The sequence below is a fragment of the Elaeis guineensis genome, chromosome 2 (assembly GCF_000442705.2).
Source record: "Elaeis guineensis isolate ETL-2024a chromosome 2, EG11, whole genome shotgun sequence".
Classification (NCBI taxonomy): Eukaryota; Viridiplantae; Streptophyta; class Magnoliopsida; order Arecales; family Arecaceae; genus Elaeis; species Elaeis guineensis.
The window spans coordinates 77,039,934-77,060,166 of record NC_025994.2 but is presented as its reverse complement, the minus strand read 5'-3'; the positions used below and the strand labels follow the sequence as shown (position 1 = coordinate 77,060,166).

At 38.0% G+C, this 20,233-nt stretch overlaps 2 protein-coding genes across 2 annotated transcripts; both read left to right on the top strand.

Annotated features, from left to right (window-relative positions):
* Positions 1-634: 634 nt before the first annotated feature.
* Positions 635-7,350, top strand: LOC105057742 (GDP-Man:Man(3)GlcNAc(2)-PP-Dol alpha-1,2-mannosyltransferase). The gene is given in 8 exon segments (XM_010940435.4): positions 635-908; positions 911-1,059; positions 1,600-1,886; positions 3,830-4,016; positions 5,132-5,200; positions 5,313-5,506; positions 6,534-6,643; positions 6,742-7,350. Coding segments are annotated over 8 exon segments (1,395 nt in total). The 5' UTR covers positions 635-760; the 3' UTR covers positions 6,993-7,350.
* A 2,777-nt stretch (positions 7,351-10,127) lies between these two features.
* Positions 10,128-19,258, top strand: LOC105057732 (T-complex protein 1 subunit eta). Its single transcript, XM_010940428.4, is given in 15 exon segments — positions 10,128-10,293; positions 10,385-10,580; positions 10,583-10,644; positions 11,937-12,062; positions 12,147-12,350; positions 13,208-13,377; positions 13,451-13,586; positions 13,801-13,917; positions 14,088-14,207; positions 14,311-14,409; positions 14,486-14,575; positions 16,305-16,386; positions 16,463-16,551; positions 16,642-16,716; positions 18,859-19,258. Coding segments are annotated over 15 exon segments (1,686 nt in total). The 5' UTR covers positions 10,128-10,278; the 3' UTR covers positions 18,964-19,258.
* The last annotated feature ends 975 nt before the right edge of the window (positions 19,259-20,233 follow it).

The window sequence follows — 20,233 nt, the reverse complement described above, 5'->3', positions numbered from 1 at the left end:
AGTTTTAAAAATGGGTTGGGCTTGGATTTACGTCGATCTGGCCAGGACCCAGCTCGAACCCATGTATCAACTCTAGGTCTTGATCATCCATCTTCTTCATCTTTGGTGTGCTTGCCTTCTTCTCAGCGTTCTCGTCTCCTCGTCGACATCGATAGGATCATAATTGCCTCCTTCCTGACATCTTCGTCTCCTCATTGTGCGGCCTAAGATCTTCATCATTGTATGGCCTAAGATCCTCCTCATCGCCTCCTTACTTTGTCCGATCCTCCCTATCGCCTTCTTATGTTGTCCAATCTCCCTATCTCACCTCCTTCCTGGCATCTCCACCACCTCCTCGGCCCTCACCTCCTTCCTATTGCCCTATCGTCACCTCCTTATCTCCTCCCTACCTCTCCGCTTCCTCTTCAAGTCCTCCCCATGTCTCGGCCTTTTCGCCGTCCCACGTCTCCTCTCCCAATGCACTCCTCCTATGGCCCAATCTGGAAGCCTAGTATGGAGCAGGCTCGGATCTGAAAAAGAGGTCCTGAGATCGGGCCAGTCGGGCTTAGGCCTGAAACAGTACTATTATCCCTAGGCTCAGCCTGGCCCAAACCTGGCCTGGCCCGCCCGACATTCAGGTCGGGTGGCAGCTCAGGATTCAGCGAGTGCGGGTCGCCTATCTTCCTCTCTTCCTGCGGTCGCCGCCTCGCATCGCCCAAATGTTGTCGCTGTTTGTGCTGCGTCGCCGTGGAGACGAGAGCGTGGGAAGAGGCCAGGAGCGATGACGATCTGGGTTGTGTTGTTAACCTTGTCCTCGACTCTTCTCGCACTAACACTCGCCTCCCTCTCCTCGGCAGTGGTCTCGGGGCGGCGGCGGAGGCGAAGGGCGGTGGGGTTCTTCCATCCCTACACCAACGACGGCGGCGGGGGGAGCGAGTGCTCTGGTGCGCCGTGCGGGCTATTCAAGAGGTCAATCCGGACGTCGACTGCGCCGTCTACACCGGCGACGACGCCTCGCCTCAGAGCCTCGCCGACCGGGCCCTCGATCGCTTCGGTGTCAAGCTCTTTCACCCACCTCAGGTACCTGTCCAAAGATCTCTTCTTTGGCTTAAAAATTGAATCTGGTCCGCTTTTTTTTTTTTGATGCCTAGTAACTTAATCTCGATGAGATTTATGTTTTGTTCAATAATCTATCTCTAAGTTTACACAATTTGCTTTCGATCAAGAAGTTATAGATTCAGGTGTGGTATTTTGAAAGTTGTGGCTAATATTCGAGTCTTTGTAGATTCAAGGATTTAGAGAGTTTTTCATGTGGCCAAAGTTGGGAAGAACAAATTACTTATTTTAGTTCGATAATACTACTTTCAATGGCTTCATCTAGTCTGGATTACCTGCATTCTACTTGATGAACATGGTGATCAGACTTGCAATTTTTCCATGCAAGCAAACTAAAAGAATGTTTATTCATAATCATATCACCATTATACTGCTCTATGAAATCCTCGAGGGGAAACTTCCAGATGGGAACTTGATGAAGAGACAACTCAAATGTTTGTTTAGTTTGTAGTTCTTGATTTGTTTCAACCATCTGAATGGTTCTTATGCTTACTGTCATTCTAGGTTGTTCGCTTGTCTAGAAGGAAGTGGATTGATGAACGGACGTATCCTCACTTCACTATGATTGGACAGAGTCTTGGTTCAGTTTATCTTTCATGGGAGGCTCTATGCAAATTTACACCGCATTATTATTTTGACACAAGTGGTTATGCTTTTACATACCCGCTTGCTCGGGTGTTTGGGTGCAAAGTTATTTGCTATACTCATTATCCAACTATAAGCTCGGACATGGTTTCTCGTGTTCGCCAATGTAGTTCGATGTACAATAATGATGCTCTGATTGCCAAAAGGTATGCCTTACAAATGCTAAATATATTGACTTGCTGCAGAAACTACTTATTTTGATCTTGTAGCTATTTGCTGTTGGACTTTTTTCTAACTTCCAGAACATCTTAACAGTTCATCTGCAAGTTTGTTCATATATATGTGATAAAATTGTGCTTTGCATTTGAAAATACTACCTGTTGTTTCTATTAAATCATAAGGAGCCAAGTTGCAGAAGCAAGATTATGAGTATAATAACTATTTTATTTGCATCAAGCAAATATGAGAATTATAGTGGATTTGAGTGCAATGATGCGAATCAGTCATCCCAACAATTGATAAAAACAGGGAACATATGGAGAGTACTTGCATAAATCATAATTGAAGCTTCCTGAATCTGTAATAATTTAAGCAGAAGAAAGCTTTGACAAGTCTGACAGACGACTCCTCTAACTAAATGTATGGTGTTCTAATGAGATCAGTATTTGTCTACTATGGGCCCTAGTTTTGTAGGACAATGGGAAGAAAACTCCCATGCAATGTTCTCTTGCTGCCTAGGCAGCCTGCCTAGGTAGGGTTGCCTAGATACCTGCCTTGACATTTTACATCATGTGACGCAGAACAAAACAAGCTCTAATACAAATTGATGCAGGAAAGAAGAAGGAGAGAGGAGAAGAAGAAGAAGAGGAAAGAGAAGAGAGGGAGGAGGAGGAGAAGAAGGTAGAGGGAGAGGGCAACTCAATATTTTGTATTCTCAAATCTCAATAATGCAAACTGCATTCTCAATTAGCATAGCAATGAGTTTATATAGACAAATCAAAATTCTAACAAGAGTCCACATAAAAATTCTAATTCTAGTCCTAGAGTCTACATAAAAATAAAATTCTCTAATTCCCAAATAAAATAAAATTTTCTAATTTCTATATTTGCTCTTAATAGAAGTGCGCTTAAATTTCTTATTAGATGGTCCTCTATCAACAAAGCATAATATGATGATAGTACTTAATATTAATATGGTTACATGGGTTGCTAGTTTGCTTCTTTTCTCTTGTAGAACACTTCTTGCAATCTCTGCAGTATGGTGGCAACAGAGGCTTTCATTCATGATTTTATGAGTATAGAGTTGATGTGATGGTATGGTGCCTGATCCTTGGGATAAACACAACAAATTTTTGCAGTTAAGAAGATAGGTGCCTTGCGAAACCTTATCCACTATAGATCACTGTCATTTCTGGTGAAAACAAGAGATGTTGGAGATGGAAATCTGACTAAATTTTCTTAATATGTCCATTATGATTTCCTCATTGTCAGAGACTCGGAGAGAAACAACATGAGACTTTGAATTGGAAACCTGAAAGGAACTTGGAAAGTCCAAAGCTTCTGTTGATTGGAATGTTTGAAGAATTTCCTTACTTTCTAGGATGTGGGATTAAGGGATAACCAGAACTGTATTTTCTGTGCTTAAATGATGGAAATATCCAAGATTTTCATGTATTGTAACATGAGTTAACGAGTGAGAATGATTTGGCATATGTTGAAAGGGGCAGATAAACTTGTCAACTTTAGAAACCACTAGGATGGTATTTAGACTGAACCAAAGAAGGAAAAAGATATGTATGCATGCATGCATGTATTAATGTAATGTATGTATGTATGTTCAGTTAACTTTTTTTTTTTTGGTAAGAATTCAGTTAACTGTCACCATTGATATATTTGAAACGGGATGATACATGCAACTTTCCCTTCTTCTAAATCTTTTAAAAAAGATAAATATTAATGATAATACTTTTCATCTGTAAAAATTTCCAAAAAATTGCCTTTGAGGGTCATAATGTTAAGAATGAATTTGGCTCAGTAATTTTCGTGCTCTGTATAGTTGATTTTGTCTTGGATGAATTCACATGCACATCTTTGCTTGTTTGACACATGCAGATAAAGTCAACTGATTTGTCTTTTTGTTTTGAGGCAGCATTTGGTTGTCCCGATGCAAAGTCCTCTATTATACATTCTTCAGTTGGCTGTATGGGTTGGTCGGATCCTGTGCACATCTTGCAATGGTGAATTCTTCATGGACAAGATCTCATATTGAAAAGTTATGGAAGATTCCTGAACGTACTAGGAGAGTATATCCTCCATGCGATACTTCAGCTCTTCAGGTATGTCTGTTTGCATATTTTGGTTATGCTTCTTGGAATATGGCTTAGCGTCTTCTCCCTCAGCAGATAAATCATCATTTATAGCTTTCTTTCCCTTTTTGTCTTTTATGTCTGTTGGAACCTTCTATCATGGTGATGGTAAATGTGACTCTTAACTAATTTCTGTTACCGTTGTGTCCTGCAACTTTATTCTTCTACACATTATTCATAGTTGTAATTGAGTTTGTTGTTTGCTTTCATAGCATGTTTTTACTTTCAAATGCTAAGGGCACTTATGTCCCTTTTTAGGGCTTAGTTTGATGAATGTAAAATTCACATTATATATTCTGAAAATGAAACAGTCAGCAAAAATGTGGGAGTTTAAGTCGTGTCTGGAGTACTTCTACCCACAACTTCCTCACAAGGCTCTTCCTCCAAAGAAAGCAGGGCCCATGGCTTTAAAAGTGAGCGCCAGTACTTGTGCCTGTCATCCGCCGGCATGACGTGCTGTGTCATGCCAAATCATGGCCATTCCCCCAAACCCCTAAAAAAAAAAAAAGAAAGAGAAAAAACTTAAAGTGAAAATAAGATTTTAATAGGTATGATGCTCACCCGTGCTGGGTGCCAGTACTAGCCCAGCAAGCCGGCACTTGAAACCTTTGTTTGGCCACAAAGCCAGGAGTTCTTCAAAGCTAGTTAAAGTTTTTTAATGACCTTTGGCTTTGCTGGAAACTCCCTACTTTATTAGAATTTACATTAAGTAATATAACCAGTCTTTGGAACTTGAACATATCTCTTGCAAGTGACAGCTTTATGATTTAGAAGCTATATTACAAATTAACAACCTAGAATATGGTGACTAATGCTTACCAGGTCGAGCATAATGGATTAAGAAATGGTTATTGTTTTGTGAGTTCTGTAGTTAATTGTATTTAACCTCCACTAACTATAACATGCCACCATGTATCTCTACACCTCAGGTCATTATAGCTTTAATATATGGTTTCATCATGATTATCATTTAGATCCATATTTATGCTCTTTGTGGATGTTTGAGATGTGAATTTGTCTCTTAAATAGTGTGCACTTATGTAAAGGTTATTTCATGAGAAACAACTGATTTGATGTTCGAGCAGATGCTTCCGTTGGACAGGCCAGCCAAATCTCCTATAATTATATCTGTTTCCCAATTTCGTCCAGAAAAGGTACATTTGTGAATGATGTACTTCTATATTTTTCATTCACAGGTTCAGCACTTGTGTTTGGTTTTTGCCTTGATACTCACTTTCATCCTTCATGCCACTTTTACTTTGTCAGGCACATGCTGTTCAGCTGGAGGCATTCTCACTTGCTGTTCAAAGACTGGACAATAACTTGCCTAGACCAAAGCTCCAATTTGTTGGCAGTTGTCGAAATAAGGAGGACCAGGCAAGATTAAAAAAGCTTAAAGATAGATCGAGAGAATTAAATATGGATGACTACATTGAGTTCCACCAGGATGTGATGTACAGGTCAGTATGGCATCCTGACCTCTTGTCTTCTTTATGATTCAAAATCCAACAGTTGCTATCACATTAATTTAGTATCAATCTCTAAAAATTAGTGGTGCTATTGCATTATTATCTTCTTCTTCTTCTTATTATTATTTTTGTTGTACTCATATCATAACATCATGTGTCAGGTTTTCATTGATGGCAAATATCCATTAGAATTTAAGCAAATACGCACCATAGAAGATATTGACATTTATCTCTTTGTGTATATTACCTTCTAAATTACTTTGGAAATTGAAATTTTTGGCTTATATGAGACTTGTTCTACTCATCTAGCAACTAAAGTTTAAAAATTTGAAGAGACTTCTGTCCAGACACAATGGTAACTCTTCCACTTGGCCTGGCCATATGCTGAGAGCTGCAATAACAGATACTTATTAGTGCAGTAAATTCTTATCTTTGACACACAAACCACAAACTATTCAAGAAGCTTGAGAATTAGTCCAGAATAATCCACATATGCAGGAGGAGGACCATCAACCCACGAGTAATTTTTTATTCTTTGAGTTGACACCACCTTAATGGAGCCATTTGATATTAAAAATCTAGATGGGAGTCTCAATGATACATGGCAGTAGAATAGAGTGTAATGTGATCGATTTTAGATTAACTGGATTCAGCAGGTTCTAGATCCGGCACTTGGCACCCCTCTTCCAGCATTTGGAGAGTTCTTGGGTTCAAATCAGGCGGTAATATTTCCACCACAGTTCTTTTAAAAAAATATTGTAGGTTAACTGGAACATTGGGATGCTGAAAGAAACAAGTCCTATGTCATTTGCATTTCCCAAGTCCACCTCCAACCATGAGTTTGTGATTTAAATGTTATTTTCTTTTGCATTTCAAATTTTCGATGTTGTATCCATAAAGTTATTTGATTCTAATGGTCTTGGTGCATGTGGAAATTTACTTCCATCTGTCTTTTGAGGAATTCCATTTACCTATCACTGGCAATGTTTCTGGTTCTTATGCCTGTATGCTTAAGCAGGGAGTTGGTGAAGCTTCTAGGAGGTGCTGTAGCAGGGCTTCATGCTATGATAGATGAACATTTTGGCATAAGTGTAGTGGAGTACATGACTGCCGGAGCCATTCCAATTGGTGAGTGTGTCGATTTGGTTGCCTGAGACATCCATTTGACCATATTCATAGAAACACTAATTTCTTTGAGACACCTGATAACACTGTTTCTTTGTCAGCCCATAATTCAGCTGGGCCAAAGATGGATATTGTTCAAGAAGAAGATGGACATCAAACAGGCTTTCTAGCTTCGGACAAAGAAGAATATGCTGACGCTATCCTAAAGATCTTAAAGATGCCAGAGACTGAGAGACTTGCTATCGCAGCAGCGGCAAGAAAGCGTGCTCAGAGGTTTTCAGAGCAAAAATTCTTTGAAGATTTTAAGACTGCAATTTGTCCAATCATCTGTGGCTCCAGTGCTCCTTTGTGATGTGGAATCGTTCGGTTATCATCTGTTCCTTTTTCCTGAGAGGTATTGGAGCAAATGGCTTTCTGAGCACAGGCACACTGTAACAGCTTGACACTGCTCATATGTGGACTATTTTCATCTATATTTCCAACTGAGACATGGAAAGAAGCATGCACAGAGTGTGCAGCTCCTCTTTAACATCTCATTGAAGAAAGTTAGGGAGTTCACTAGTCATATGTGAGGTGCAGAATCTTCTCGACACAAATTTTTTGATACATCTATTCATGTACAGTATAAGAAAGTATCAGTGCATAACACATCATTGTTACCTTGAGACTCTCATTGTCAGTCCAAAATGGAACAATATTATGTTTCTGAATGTTCTTGACCATGGAGTCTCTACCAGCCATGCAAGAAATGAATTGCCAGATCATTTATGGTAAGGCTGCACTTGAAGACTCAATTACATATGTTGAGTAGTGCTATGACTGGATGTTAATCAATTTAGATAATCTTAGAGCACCTAAGTCTTCACTGAATTAAAGAAAAGAATAGAGAAAGAAAAGAACTAGATAAAATTTATTTAATATTAATCTCTAAATCTTTCAGAAAGCAATTTAATAGAAGCTACGTAATTGGGAAAGGCTCAAACTGACATCAAGACATCTAATGGACCGGAGTGCCAAAAGGTAATTGAGTGAGGCTCGTACCAAAAGCTGCTTTTCGTAGCTACCTTCGCGCAAAATCTCTATAACTATAACAAGCAAAATTCAACTCCGGGATCAAAAAGTTGCTTTTTGAAGCAGTTGTTCCAAATTTTCAGAAGAGAAAGTGGGTTTTGGGCTTTCTCTGCTTGCATTCAATTTTGCCTTCACTATTTCTTCTTTTCTCTTTTTTTATTTTTCTTTTATTCTTACATGTTTTCTTTTTTCAATCGATGAAGTCTAAGAGATCCACTCGAAGATGTGGTTCAGATGTTTGAATTAAGGTGTCACTATGCGTGCGTTTGGTTATACTTTTTGATTTTGATTTTTATTTTTTTAAAAATATTTTTTATTTTTTTTATTTTTACTACAGAATAAAATAAAAAAGTAAAAAATATGTTTGGTAACTAAGATGCGGCTATTTTTTATTGTGGAGTCATCCTCTCGCTTCGTATCATCTTTCTTGGAACGCCTCCCGTCTCACCTACTCTGATCCTAAAACTTTGTCCTAATTCTTGATTGAAGTTAAGGACAGCGATAGAGGAAATTTGGAATCCATGATGGAATCATCATTAGTTGGATGCTGAATCAATTCTGATAGGACGGTGATGATGGATCCGCCGCCCCCGCTGAAGAGGAGAAGAAGGACTAGCCGCGGTCCCTGATGATCTCTCTCCCTTGCTGTCATACCCCTATCCCGATGGGGCACTGCTAGCTCCGCCACCTCCTTCCGCAGCCTCCTCCTCAACGGCCCTAAGCGATCGGCCCCTCCTCCTGGCTCGAGAGCCACCTATTCTACGTCTGCATCACCCCTGCATCACCGATGCCGTGCCCCACTGCCTCACCCTCTCCCACCTCCGCTGCGATATGGGCACCGCCCTCGAGATCAATGGCGCTCGTGTCTCCAACTCGGAACCCACCTCTCTCCCCTTTGTCATGATCGCCTCGATCACGATGCCATTGAGGTCACCTACATCAGCATCGAGGGTGTTTGTCTCACCAGCACTATCGATTTCGAGGTCTACGGTGATAGGGGCAATTTGATCATCTATTGCTCTTTGGAGAGGGTGGAGGCCTCCTGGAGCAATGGGGTCATCGAGTTCAACAAATATTTGGAGTTGGGGTAAGTTGAGAAGAAGCAAAAGCAAATTTTAGAAAGCAAAAAAAATTATTTTCCACATAAAGCAAATATTTTTAATTTTTTGATTTTTACTTTTTACTTTTTGAATTGTTATCAAATACTATTTTTTATTTTTTTTAAAAATTAAAAAATAAAAAATATTTTTTTAGAGGCTAACCAAATACACCTTATATCTTCTTCTTCCTTTTGCTTTATCTCGACTTTCAATCTTTTTTTTTTCTTTCTCCATCAATAAATTTTGACAACTATATATGACTTCTAGCATTTTTCATAAAACAGATTTCTTTCAATTCATTTTAGAACTTTTATTATAGTAGACATTGCGGGTTTAGACTTCCCTCTGAATCTATTCAAAGAGAAACATTATAGTCTAGTTCAAGTAGTACCAGCTCTCCCCACTTGCAAAAGAAGTTGAGGATACAATTCTATTAGATTTGCTCCCATAAAATGGGGTGGGAATAAGGCTGCATATAGGTAAGATTGATCCGTGATTGATCCAGTTCCAACTTGTCTGAACCCGATCTAATTTGAATCAACAAAAAATAGCTCTATATCACCAAAATCTAATCCAATCTAGCTAAACAATAGCAATCATCTAAACCACCTCCTCCTTATATTAAATATTTTTTTCTCAATTTCATTGAAATATTCATATCCATATAAATCTTTTTCTCTTCTCTTTTCATCTAGAAAACAACATCTCCTCTCATCTATTTTTACTTAATTATCTTGAAATATTTCTATTTCATGTTTTTTTTTTTTTGTAGATTGTTATTTATAATGCCTCAAGTGTAATTTAATATCTTCAATAATTATAGTTTATAAACTTAAGAATGATAAATTATTTATATAAAATAAAAAGTTTTTAAATAAAAATTCAAGTTTAAACCAACTCTTTTTAGTTTTATTCGTATTTTATAGTAATTTTATTATAGCGTAGCTATAAAAGAATAGCCAGATGCTTGATTCGGATTATAAAGCTGATTTGAATCCGAACATTTTGAGTTGATCTAGAGCATAATTTATTTCAAATCGACTTGATTAGCTAATAGATTGAGTTTTTATCCAAAATATAAAATTAGTTTAGATCAAGGTCAAGCATGCTAAGGCCAACTCGACCTAGCGCTACCTGCGAATGGGGGGTAAAAGATAACACATTTAGCCTTAGGGGAATATATTCACGCAGAAAAACAAGAGATAATTGAAACCTTCCTGAATCATGCCATATCATCATCCTCACACATCTTAAAGTAAGGCTTAAGTGAGTTGAAGGCAACTCAAGGGAGCCAAACAGGCGCCCGTTGCTCGAAGCAAACCCCAGTATCGCACTCCCATTGACGCCGTCTTTCTTTCCTCCTCTCTTCTGAAGCCCTCTCGCTCGAACCTTCCACCGCCCACTCCTCTCTTCCCCTCCTTCGCTCTCTTCCCTCTCCCTCTCTCGCTCCCCGCTTCCTCTGCTCCAATGGCGGCGATGCTGGTACCTTTCTCTCTTCTTGGTATACTAGAAAGAAGAAAGAGGAGGAAATTTATATAACGATCTGGATTTCGTTTTCGTTTGATGGTTGCAGCAACCCCAGATCATACTGCTAAAGGAGGGGACGGACACCTCCCAGGGGAGGGCGCAGGTGGTGAGCAACATCAACGCCTGTACCGCGGTGGCCGACGCCGTCCGCACCACGCTGGGGCCTCGCGGAATGGACAAGCTCATCCACGACGACAAGGGCAACACCACCATCTCTAATGACGGCGCCACCATCATGAAGCTCCTGACATCATCCACCCTGCCGCCAAGATCCTCGTCGACATCGCCAAGTCCCAGGACTCCGAGGTAACTCAGAAACATTCCATGATTTGGTGCCAGTTGTTAATAAAGAAGCAGGAAAGGAAGTTTTCCCATTATGTGCTAATGAACGGATGCCCCTGAATGAACCGAAAGGAAAAGTTTCGAACTCTAGGGTTTTGATGGGAACGATTGAAACTTATGTGTTTTCCGAACTCTAGGGTTTTGGTTCTGATTTAATGAGTGCTTTGTACATGTGAAAGAAGCAGTTGTTACATGGTTTAAGCACTGAGTGAGTGTGCAAGAAATAACCTGACAAATATTGGATAATTACCTGTCAGTCTAGTCAGGAAATATTGTTTTCACGATTATGGCTGTATAGATGCTTTCGGGAATGAAAAATTCTTCTTGTTTTTTATTGTGTCTGCAGTTTCTTGAATCCAAACACATACTTTTTTCTTGTTTATGGGAGGATTTGAAAGAGAAATCATGTTTTCAGAATGAATTCAGTAAAGTTGGTATCCTATATAGATGCAGATTTTTTTTTTTTGCTGCGTTTGTTAGCTCATTCCTATTAGGTTATCCCGTTTCATTTTGGTTTTCTATCAGAGATTCAGATTTCTTGGTTTTTGTTGAGTACTGATTTTCTTTTTTCCCACTTCAAGCTGCAGTTATAAGAAATATGCAACGCATTTAATTTTTAACCTTTTTACTTTCGAACATCTTCTTCTCAGTTTATATGAAAGGTGAGAATTCTCGTGCTCCTCATGGGCTCTGTCATGTTCTGAATGCTGGTTGGCGTTGACCGTTTTAGTCTGTAGACCAGGGAGCTTTTTTCTTGTACATGTTCCTTGCTCATTTGACTGCACTTTTACCTTATCTACTTGGGTAATATGTTGATACAGTATTGGTTTCTGTTTACCTCAGAGACTATTTGATTTTATTTCTTGTTTCTTCAATGATGTTTACTGGTATATTGCTTTTATTGTACTTGACAGTTGAAACTATACAATATACGCTGTTATTGAGTATGATTGCTGCAATGTGTACAGTTACATCCCCAGATATTAAATAATATAATTTTTTGGGATGTACTCAAGGTATAAATGCATCTTAATTTGTCTCTGCTGTTTCAATAAAATAAGCAAATGAACCTTTTGACAATGCATTTTTTTAATCCTTATTTTAAATTATTAAACTTTGTAATTTTGATTGTATTTCCATGTAATTAACTAATTTATTATCTAGATCTACAAACTGTTCTGTCTCTGTAACACTTTTATTCCAAAGAGGTAACACTAGGGACTTATATTGGAGTTCCACAACACAATCTGGTGTAGGTTGGTGATGGGACCACCACTGTAGTGCTTCTTGCTGGTGAGTTCCTAAAGGAGGCGAAGCCTTTCATTGAGGATGGAGTCCACCCTCAAAATCTCATTCGAAGTTATCGGACTGCATCTTATTTGGTCCGTATCGCAGTGTTCTTTTCTTTTTGTATGATTGCAATCTATTATTTTGTGAACTTAAGAACTGGATAATATGCATCACAGGCAATTGACAAGATTAAAGAGCTTGCTGTTAGCATAGAGGGGAAAAGCCTTGAAGAAAAGAAAACCTTATTGGCAAAATGTGCTGCCACAACACTCTCTTCAAAACTTATTGGTGGTGAGAAGGAGTTTTTTGCTTCCATGGTCGTTGATGCTGTCATGGCTATTGGCAATGATGATAGGCTAAATTTAATTGGGATTAAAAAGGTTATTTTCATCTTATTGGAATTTTTTTTGGGTTCAATAATCTTTTAATTTATTTTCCTTTTATTGTGATGCATGTTACTGCTAAATCCTGTGATTATTTTTAGTAATAACAAGAGTTTCTAAACATCCTTTTATTTCACCGAGTTAAATTCCTTTTTTTTCCTTTTATTTTTGAGAATGACATAATATTTACAAACCAATATACTTGTCATTTAGTAGTACCATTTTCTCTTGCACTTATTTAATTTAAGCTACACACCACCAAAAGAAGATAGATATCCTATTTCCAATGTTTTGGAAGGTGTTAGTATAGTTGACAAAGACAGGAAGTATTGCGGATGTATCTCTCTAATGAATAAACCTTCCTGTAAATCTTCGTATTCCATCATATTTTCTCTCTGCCAGTAAGAACACTTCAATATGCATCCCAAATCTTCCCTTCCATCTGCATCAATCCAACCAAGGCATACAATTTCTTTTTTCAGACAACCTTTTGGTCTTTTACTATTTTATTTATCTATTTAAATAAGATGATAACATTTCCACCAAAAGGACACAGTAATAACTGTTCAGGTTAAACTTTGTCTAAAAATGGGGGTAATAGGGGGAAAAGGAGGGGAAGGAGGGGCCTATATGTTGGGGTCCATGAGTTGTATCCATCAGGATTGTTGCTTCTGTTTCATTATAAATTATTGGCTTGGAGGTGGGATATTTTATATTTAAATGCCTTTTTTGGGTTCTGCAAAACAATAGAATAAAATAGAACATAGTCTGATATTTACAAATCATATATGGATAATGAAGATCTGGCCAGAAAGTGATATATCAAACTCTAAAGTCTGTCTTTTTTTCTATAGGTGCCAGGGGGTAACATGAGAGATTCATTTCTTGTCAATGGTGTTGCTTTCAAGAAGACATTTTCCTATGCTGGTTTTGAGCAGCAACCAAAGAAGTTTCTTAATCCAAAGATCCTTTTGTTAAACATTGAGTTAGAGTTGAAGTCAGAGAAAGAAAATGCAGAAATCAGGTATGCTTCTTGGCCTTATTACTTGCTACACTGTTTCTTGCTTATTCCTTTTCTTTCATGTGTTCTTCTACAGATTATCAGACCCTATGCAATATCAATCAATCGTTGATGCTGAATGGAATATCATCTATGACAAGTTAGATAAGTGTGTTAAAAGTGGAGCAAAAATTGTTCTTTCACGATTGGCAATTGGTGACCTTGCAACACAGGTATCTTTCTTCAATTGCTATTTCTGGCCTTTGCCCCTGTTCTATTTCGATGAGTTAAATGGGCCGAGTTTCTTATTAGAATGAAAGAAAAATTGACTAGAAATGTCAAGCTTTGCCAAGATAGGCATACCTTTTCTGCCCTTTTGGCTCAGATCAGGTGTATTACTTGTTTATGTAACATGTCCAAGACCATAACAGTTTAGCATGTATGCAGTATTTTGCAGATAGGGATATTTTCTGTGCTGGTCGTGTAACAGAAGAGGATCTGCAACGTGTTGCTGCAGCGACCGGTGGAACTGTGCAGACTTCTGTCAACAATATTATTGATGAGGTTTTCTCATGCTTCTTTAATTCCTTGTTTATTTTGCCTTTTTACTAGGTGGCTTTTTTGGTGATTCTGTTTAGGATAATCTATGGCACCAGCAACATTATTTTAGCATATTTCTGTGTTTAAAAACTTTGTTTATTTTCATGTGCTTTTTATTTTCTGGTGTGTTATAGGTTCTTGGATCCTGTGAAGTATTTGAGGAAAAACAAGTAGGCAATGAACGGTTTAACATTTTCAGTGGCTGCCCCTCTGGTCAGACAGCAACCATTGTTCTTCGCGGTGGTGCAGATCAGGTTTTTCTATTTTTTGGCTAAAAATGTTTGCTTTCTGCTTGGTTTTGCTGGTTCTTACAGTCTGGCTCATTTACTTGTTTAATTTATTATCAATCTGTCTCAGTTCATCGAGGAAGCTGAAAGGAGCCTGCATGATGCCATCATGATTGTGAGGAGGGCTTTAAAGAACTCCACTGTTGTGGCTGGTGGTGGTGCTATAGATGTAAGCTACTTCTGGCCTCATGATATCATTTGATATGTTATCTTTGTGAAGGTTAATCTTCTTATTAGTAATGCAGATGGAGATAAGCCGATATTTGAGACAACATGCACGGACAATAGCTGGGAAGTCACAGTTGTTTATTAACTCATATGCCAAAGCTCTTGAGGTAGGCATATATGCCTCTTTTCCATTCAGTTAATTGGTTCTGTCCTGAAGTCTGTTGGTGCTAATACCTATTCAGCTTGAGCATTCATGAATCGCAAATTTGCATGTCAACTTTGATTCTTTACTTTGTCTTTCATTTGACAGTTATATTAACTGAAATCTAATTCTCAATTCATCTCTTGCTTGCAGCTTCCTTTCACTCTGAACCATACCTGATCATCTGTCTTGATATACTTTATATTTTAGCTGACTTATGCATTGGTTATGCTATTTTTTTACCTTGGATCTAATAGCCTAAAGTTGGTTTGCTTGTCACTATTTCTGCTAGCTAGGATACAAACAGATCTATGTTGCTTTGTGGGCTTAAGTTCGACTAATACTGATGTCTGCAAATACATTTTCTGGAATATGTGAATACACTTGTTTATTGAATATTGGTCTTAGCTGATGATTGACTGAAGTTTCTTGCATGGCTTATCTAATTTGATGAAAAAAGTCTTGCTAATGAATTACAATAGATATGAATGGCATTAATGATAAGTTGTCACTCTCTAGAAACTTCTGCAATTACCATTTAATGCATTGTTTTGTTTTTGAAAGGTCATTTTAAGGAAAAGACTTTTCCTCTGAGTACCTTCCTTTTTTAGTGACTAGCCACAGAACCAGCATCCTTTGGCATGATGGCTTGCCTATGCAATATCATGACAATCTCCTGGTAATTTTGCAACTCAAGGGAAAACTTCTTTACATTGCTGGTCTTGGCATGATGGTAAGGTTGCTCTATTGTGACTTGAGTGTCATGGATTCAAAACATGGAAATAGCCTCTATGCATGTAGGTATAAGCCTGCATGCATCTGGCCCTCCCATACCCACCAATGACCAAAGCCTCATGCACCAGGATGCCCCCTTTTTTTTTGGTGACAAACTCCTTTGCAACTCCATCATCATATAGCTAAACCATGCAACCCCGAAGCCAAACAAGCCAATGCATTTCCTTGTTAGTTCTTTTCCCTAATCTAACACAGCTGATATTCATGGAGGGACTATTTGTTGAGCAGCATTATTTGTTTCTCATCATGGCAGTGGACTCACATTTGCGTCTAGCCTGCGCTTGTCCTTCTCTCTGTTTGACATGACTTTTGATGGAACTTTTTCAGAAATTATCAGGCTCAAAAATTGTATCCTGTAATGCTGAGAGTATACTTGATATGCACAGCCACTGGAGCAATTCGGCTAACTGTATTATGAGCCAATATTTGTTATACTCTATTCTGAGCTGGAACTCAATACATACCCATATAGAACTGTAAGTGTAAAAGATTGTACGATACAGTTGCATTGTCTAGGAACATATTGTGAGCATATAGGAACTCTGAACTCCTGACACTACTTTTATGGAAGGAAAAGAATCTAAATGACAAGTCAATAGAAATGGTACTCTTTCATCAGTCAAGTAATATACTTCACCATGTCACAACTCAAACATCCCTTCCCCAAGTGTCCTCCTTCTATTTATTTATTTGTTTTTTTTCAGTTTTTTCAATGTTATGTTAGTGGTGGAGAGTCAAGGCATTGCCAAATGACAACTCAAGCATCTCTTCCCTCCTGATCCTACTTTTATTTGTTTTTTTTTTTCTTTTTTGTGATGCTATGTTAGTAGTGGAGGAAAAAGGCATTCTATTTCTGTTTTTTTTAGTTTTGACTTTTGAGCAATTGTCTTGCTGCACAGGTTATTCCACGACAACTTTGTGATAATGCTGGATTTGATGCAACTGATGTATTAAATAAGCTCAGACAGAAACATGCTTCTGGTTAGCTTCTTCCTTTTTCTTCATACAGTAATAGGATGTTCTCTTATACTAATATGCACTTTCATTCTTATAACAGGTGAAGGTGTGAACTATGGTGTAGATATCAACACTGGAGGAATTGCAGATTCCTTTGCTAACTTCGTGTGGGAACCTGCGGTTGTTAAGGTAAACATTCTGTGTGTTATCTACCTTGCTTCCTCATACCCTTGTTACATCATTGTGTAATGTTGGTAGTGACCGAAACATGCATTGCAGATAAATGCTATAAATGCTGCAACAGAAGCTGCGTGTCTTATACTCAGTGTGGATGAGACAGTTAAAAATCCAAAGGTAATTTGCTTTTATAAAAGGGAATACTATCTGATGAGTACTTACAATGAATTATGAGCAATACACAATTTTGACTCTTATTATCTTTATGACATTATTGATAGGAAGTTACAATGGTAGATACTATATGCACATGCTCCCTTTGCACGCTAGCAGTTAACGATCTTGTCCTTTGTTCCTGACTCTCAGTCTGATGCATATTAATCTATGATTCTGACTGTTATTATGTTTGTTTCTACAATATTGTCATTTTCATCAATTCAAAAAAAAAGAAAGAAAGAAAGAAAAGGAATGGAATATCATATCAAGTGATGCGTGGTTAGAAACCCTGAATTGTAATGACTAATGTTTAACAATTGTAGCTGATTGTTTTTCTCAAACTCCTTTTGGTATTTTAATATTATCCCCAGTTTTTCTTTTTGGATTGTTCATTCTTCAACTCTTTGTAATGGGAAGCTGATATCAAGTTGAGTTTTTAGTATTTACCATGGTTTGTTGTACCCGGTATGGGGCATACCATACCGGTACTGTAGTGGTATGCTGTACCATCATGGACCGACACTACCATACTGTACTGAACCACGTACCGACACTATAATAGGATATTATCTGTATGGGATCCGGTACCGAGATGGCGAACCTTGGTATTTACCATAAGGATTATTGTTGTTTCGTGATTTGCCATAAGGAGTAATGTCACTGTGGTCATTTCGAAGATCAGATGAGAGGTGTAGGTTAATGTCAGCTTGACAGCTGGCTATGAAAATATTTCAAAAATTATGAAATGGATTCAAATTTTGTATATCGGCAGATGAGGATTCATAAAGCCAACCCAAATAATTGGGAAAAGACCGGACATCCCAGTTATTGGTTTGTTCAAGTCATAGCAGGCCTGCCTTGTAGGGAAGGGGAAACTATATGTCTAAACAAATGTCATGCCATTTTGCAAGATATCAACAAGTGTTTCATTTTATTGAACTTTTTTTTTTTCAAGAGTTTGAAGCTAGCAAGCCTGCTTAGGCTCTAAGACTGAGGCTGCATAAACTATTGATAAATTGATAAATGTCGGCACAGATAATGATGAGAGTAATATGGGCTAGATGTTTCTTTCAAGGAAAAAATGAAGTTGCTTTCTGAGTTTCATCTTGATCTATAATGTCCATACTCCAATAATGTTTCAGGGATGCCTTGGAGGTTCCTTTGCTAGGCAAGATTGAATCAATCAATCTTACTTTTCTCCTTTTTGACTGTTATGAAAAAGGCTTTGATGGCTCAATGGGGCATGCCAGAGAAGGTCTCTGTCAGGTGCAATGAGATCCAGAGAAAGATGCATTCATGTTTTGATCTTCTTTTAAGGGATTCACCATGAGTTATTTCTTGCTTGTGATCCCATAGTGAAAGAGTAGAAGTGAAATCAGCAAATGTGAAGATTATTCATTTTTTCGGTTAATGAAAGATCCACCTTGGTCCATTCTGGCCTTCCTATTCCCTTGAAATAAGGGAGATACACCTTGATACTTGCCCTTTGCAATTTTGTCATGTTGCATTTTAAGCTTCAAACTTCTAAAAGTTATGGATTGAGACTTGAGAAGCTTCATGTAAATGACTTAGGAAGGTGGGGCATTGAGGGGCCACAACCAACGTCTGATGACATAATTCTTATTGGTTTAATATTTCATTCATCCAATTCAAGTATGGCCTTACGATATCAGTTGAAGTTTTATTATTAGTACCCTGATCAGGTTTAATTTGCCTTTGGTCATTTGCTCCAATATATTGCTGATCATTATTGCTACAATGCTGTTAGGAAAAACTTCTAATTTTTATTTCTTAAATGAACATAATTCAGATTTTTCACTATGCATGCTATAGATTATGATTCAATAGAATATTGTGGATTTATTTGGCTAATGTAGCCCGGGAACCAGAGGGTCAATCTGATTTACACTTACTGTGCATGTAAATGCCTCTTTGATGTGATTCTTCGAAAAATAATAGTCGCTTTGTCTGGCTGTTTAATACGGAATTTTATTTGGTAGTGCATTGATAAGTTTGGCTTTATTCTGTTATATAAATCTTATATGGTAGCTTCATTTGAAAGGCTTATCTGTTAACCATATTTTCTGATTACAATAATACCAGTCGGAGAGTGCACAAGGTGAAGCTGCTGCCAATGCAATGGCTGGTCGGGGCCGTGGTGGAGCAGCCTTCCGTGGTCGTGGTGGAAGAGGCATGCGAAGACGTTGATCTCCTAGTACTAAATCTGTATGACCATTTTAATTGGAACAATAGTTGTGTTTCTTGAGAGCTTCTATCAGATTTTGGTTTCCAAGTCCTCTTGGGTTTTTAATTGGTGGGAGTTGAGGCACGGGCTAGACCTTGCTAGAAAGAAAATGTTGTCTCAGCTCATCTATTGTTCAAATGCAGGACCAACGGGGGTCTTCTCTTAGGTTAACACAGCTCTCCGGTTGTTTTGTTTAAGTCTGATTCTGTATTTTAGATTGCATTAGAAGGTAAAAGAGAAAACAGACTACTTGGTGTATTGATTTGTGATTCACCCTTGGAGACGTCTTGTTACTAGTTTGCTTAAATATGTACTTGATTGGAGTGAGTTATCGTATTTCTCAAATTCTGTTGTCTTGCTGGGAGAATTTCTTTTTGGTGCTTCCAGAGTTTGGAGTCTTGGTTTTAGGAGTTCTTGTTGTTTGTCGTCATCATCAATGACAGAATGGAATGACTCAGTCTGCTTGCATTATAAGCCATTTAATACTAAAGCAGAAGAAATCCTAAATTCCAGGGAGTTGTGGGCTTCTAGTATCCACATGCAGTTTAAATTTCATAAGGATGTGAATTCTTGTAAAAAGAGGTTTAGCCTTTTTTTTCCTGTCCTTTTTTATTCCTACAGTGGTAATGCCTATACCAACTTGAGGAACGACCAAGGTTCTCAAGGCTCTCTATTTCTTTTTTTTTTTTTTTGGGTGTTCTGTTGGTCCTTGAACCAGCAAATTTATTTGGGTGCTCATATACATGGTTGTAAGCCTTGACCAAGTAAATGTTTGTGCTGCTTGTAGATTTCATATGTTTTTCGAACTGAAATCCAAAGATCTTATATTTATCAAACAGCGAGATATTTTAAGCTCATTACAAAAACAGGTGTCATTATGTAGAGGCATAAGCTCAATTATTAGAGAGAATAAAAGATGATGAGATCACATTTCTTGAGGTGGGAATTATATACATCTTGATAGCTCTCAACGGTGAGCGATGATACATCAACAGCATCCAGTCAGGTGCATGCATAAAAATGCTTACAGAAAATACTGCTGCCATGAAGGATACCATTGATGTGTGCAAAGAACAGTCGGAAAGCTGATCAAAGAGACCAGATTTGAATGGAAGGTCGTTGTGCCAGCTGAAATATGACTGTGCCAAGTTAAGTAGAAGCAGAGCCTGACCATGTGAAGGTGGATAGATGTTGTTTCACTGAAGAAATAGTTGTCCCAGTTGAAGCCATGAG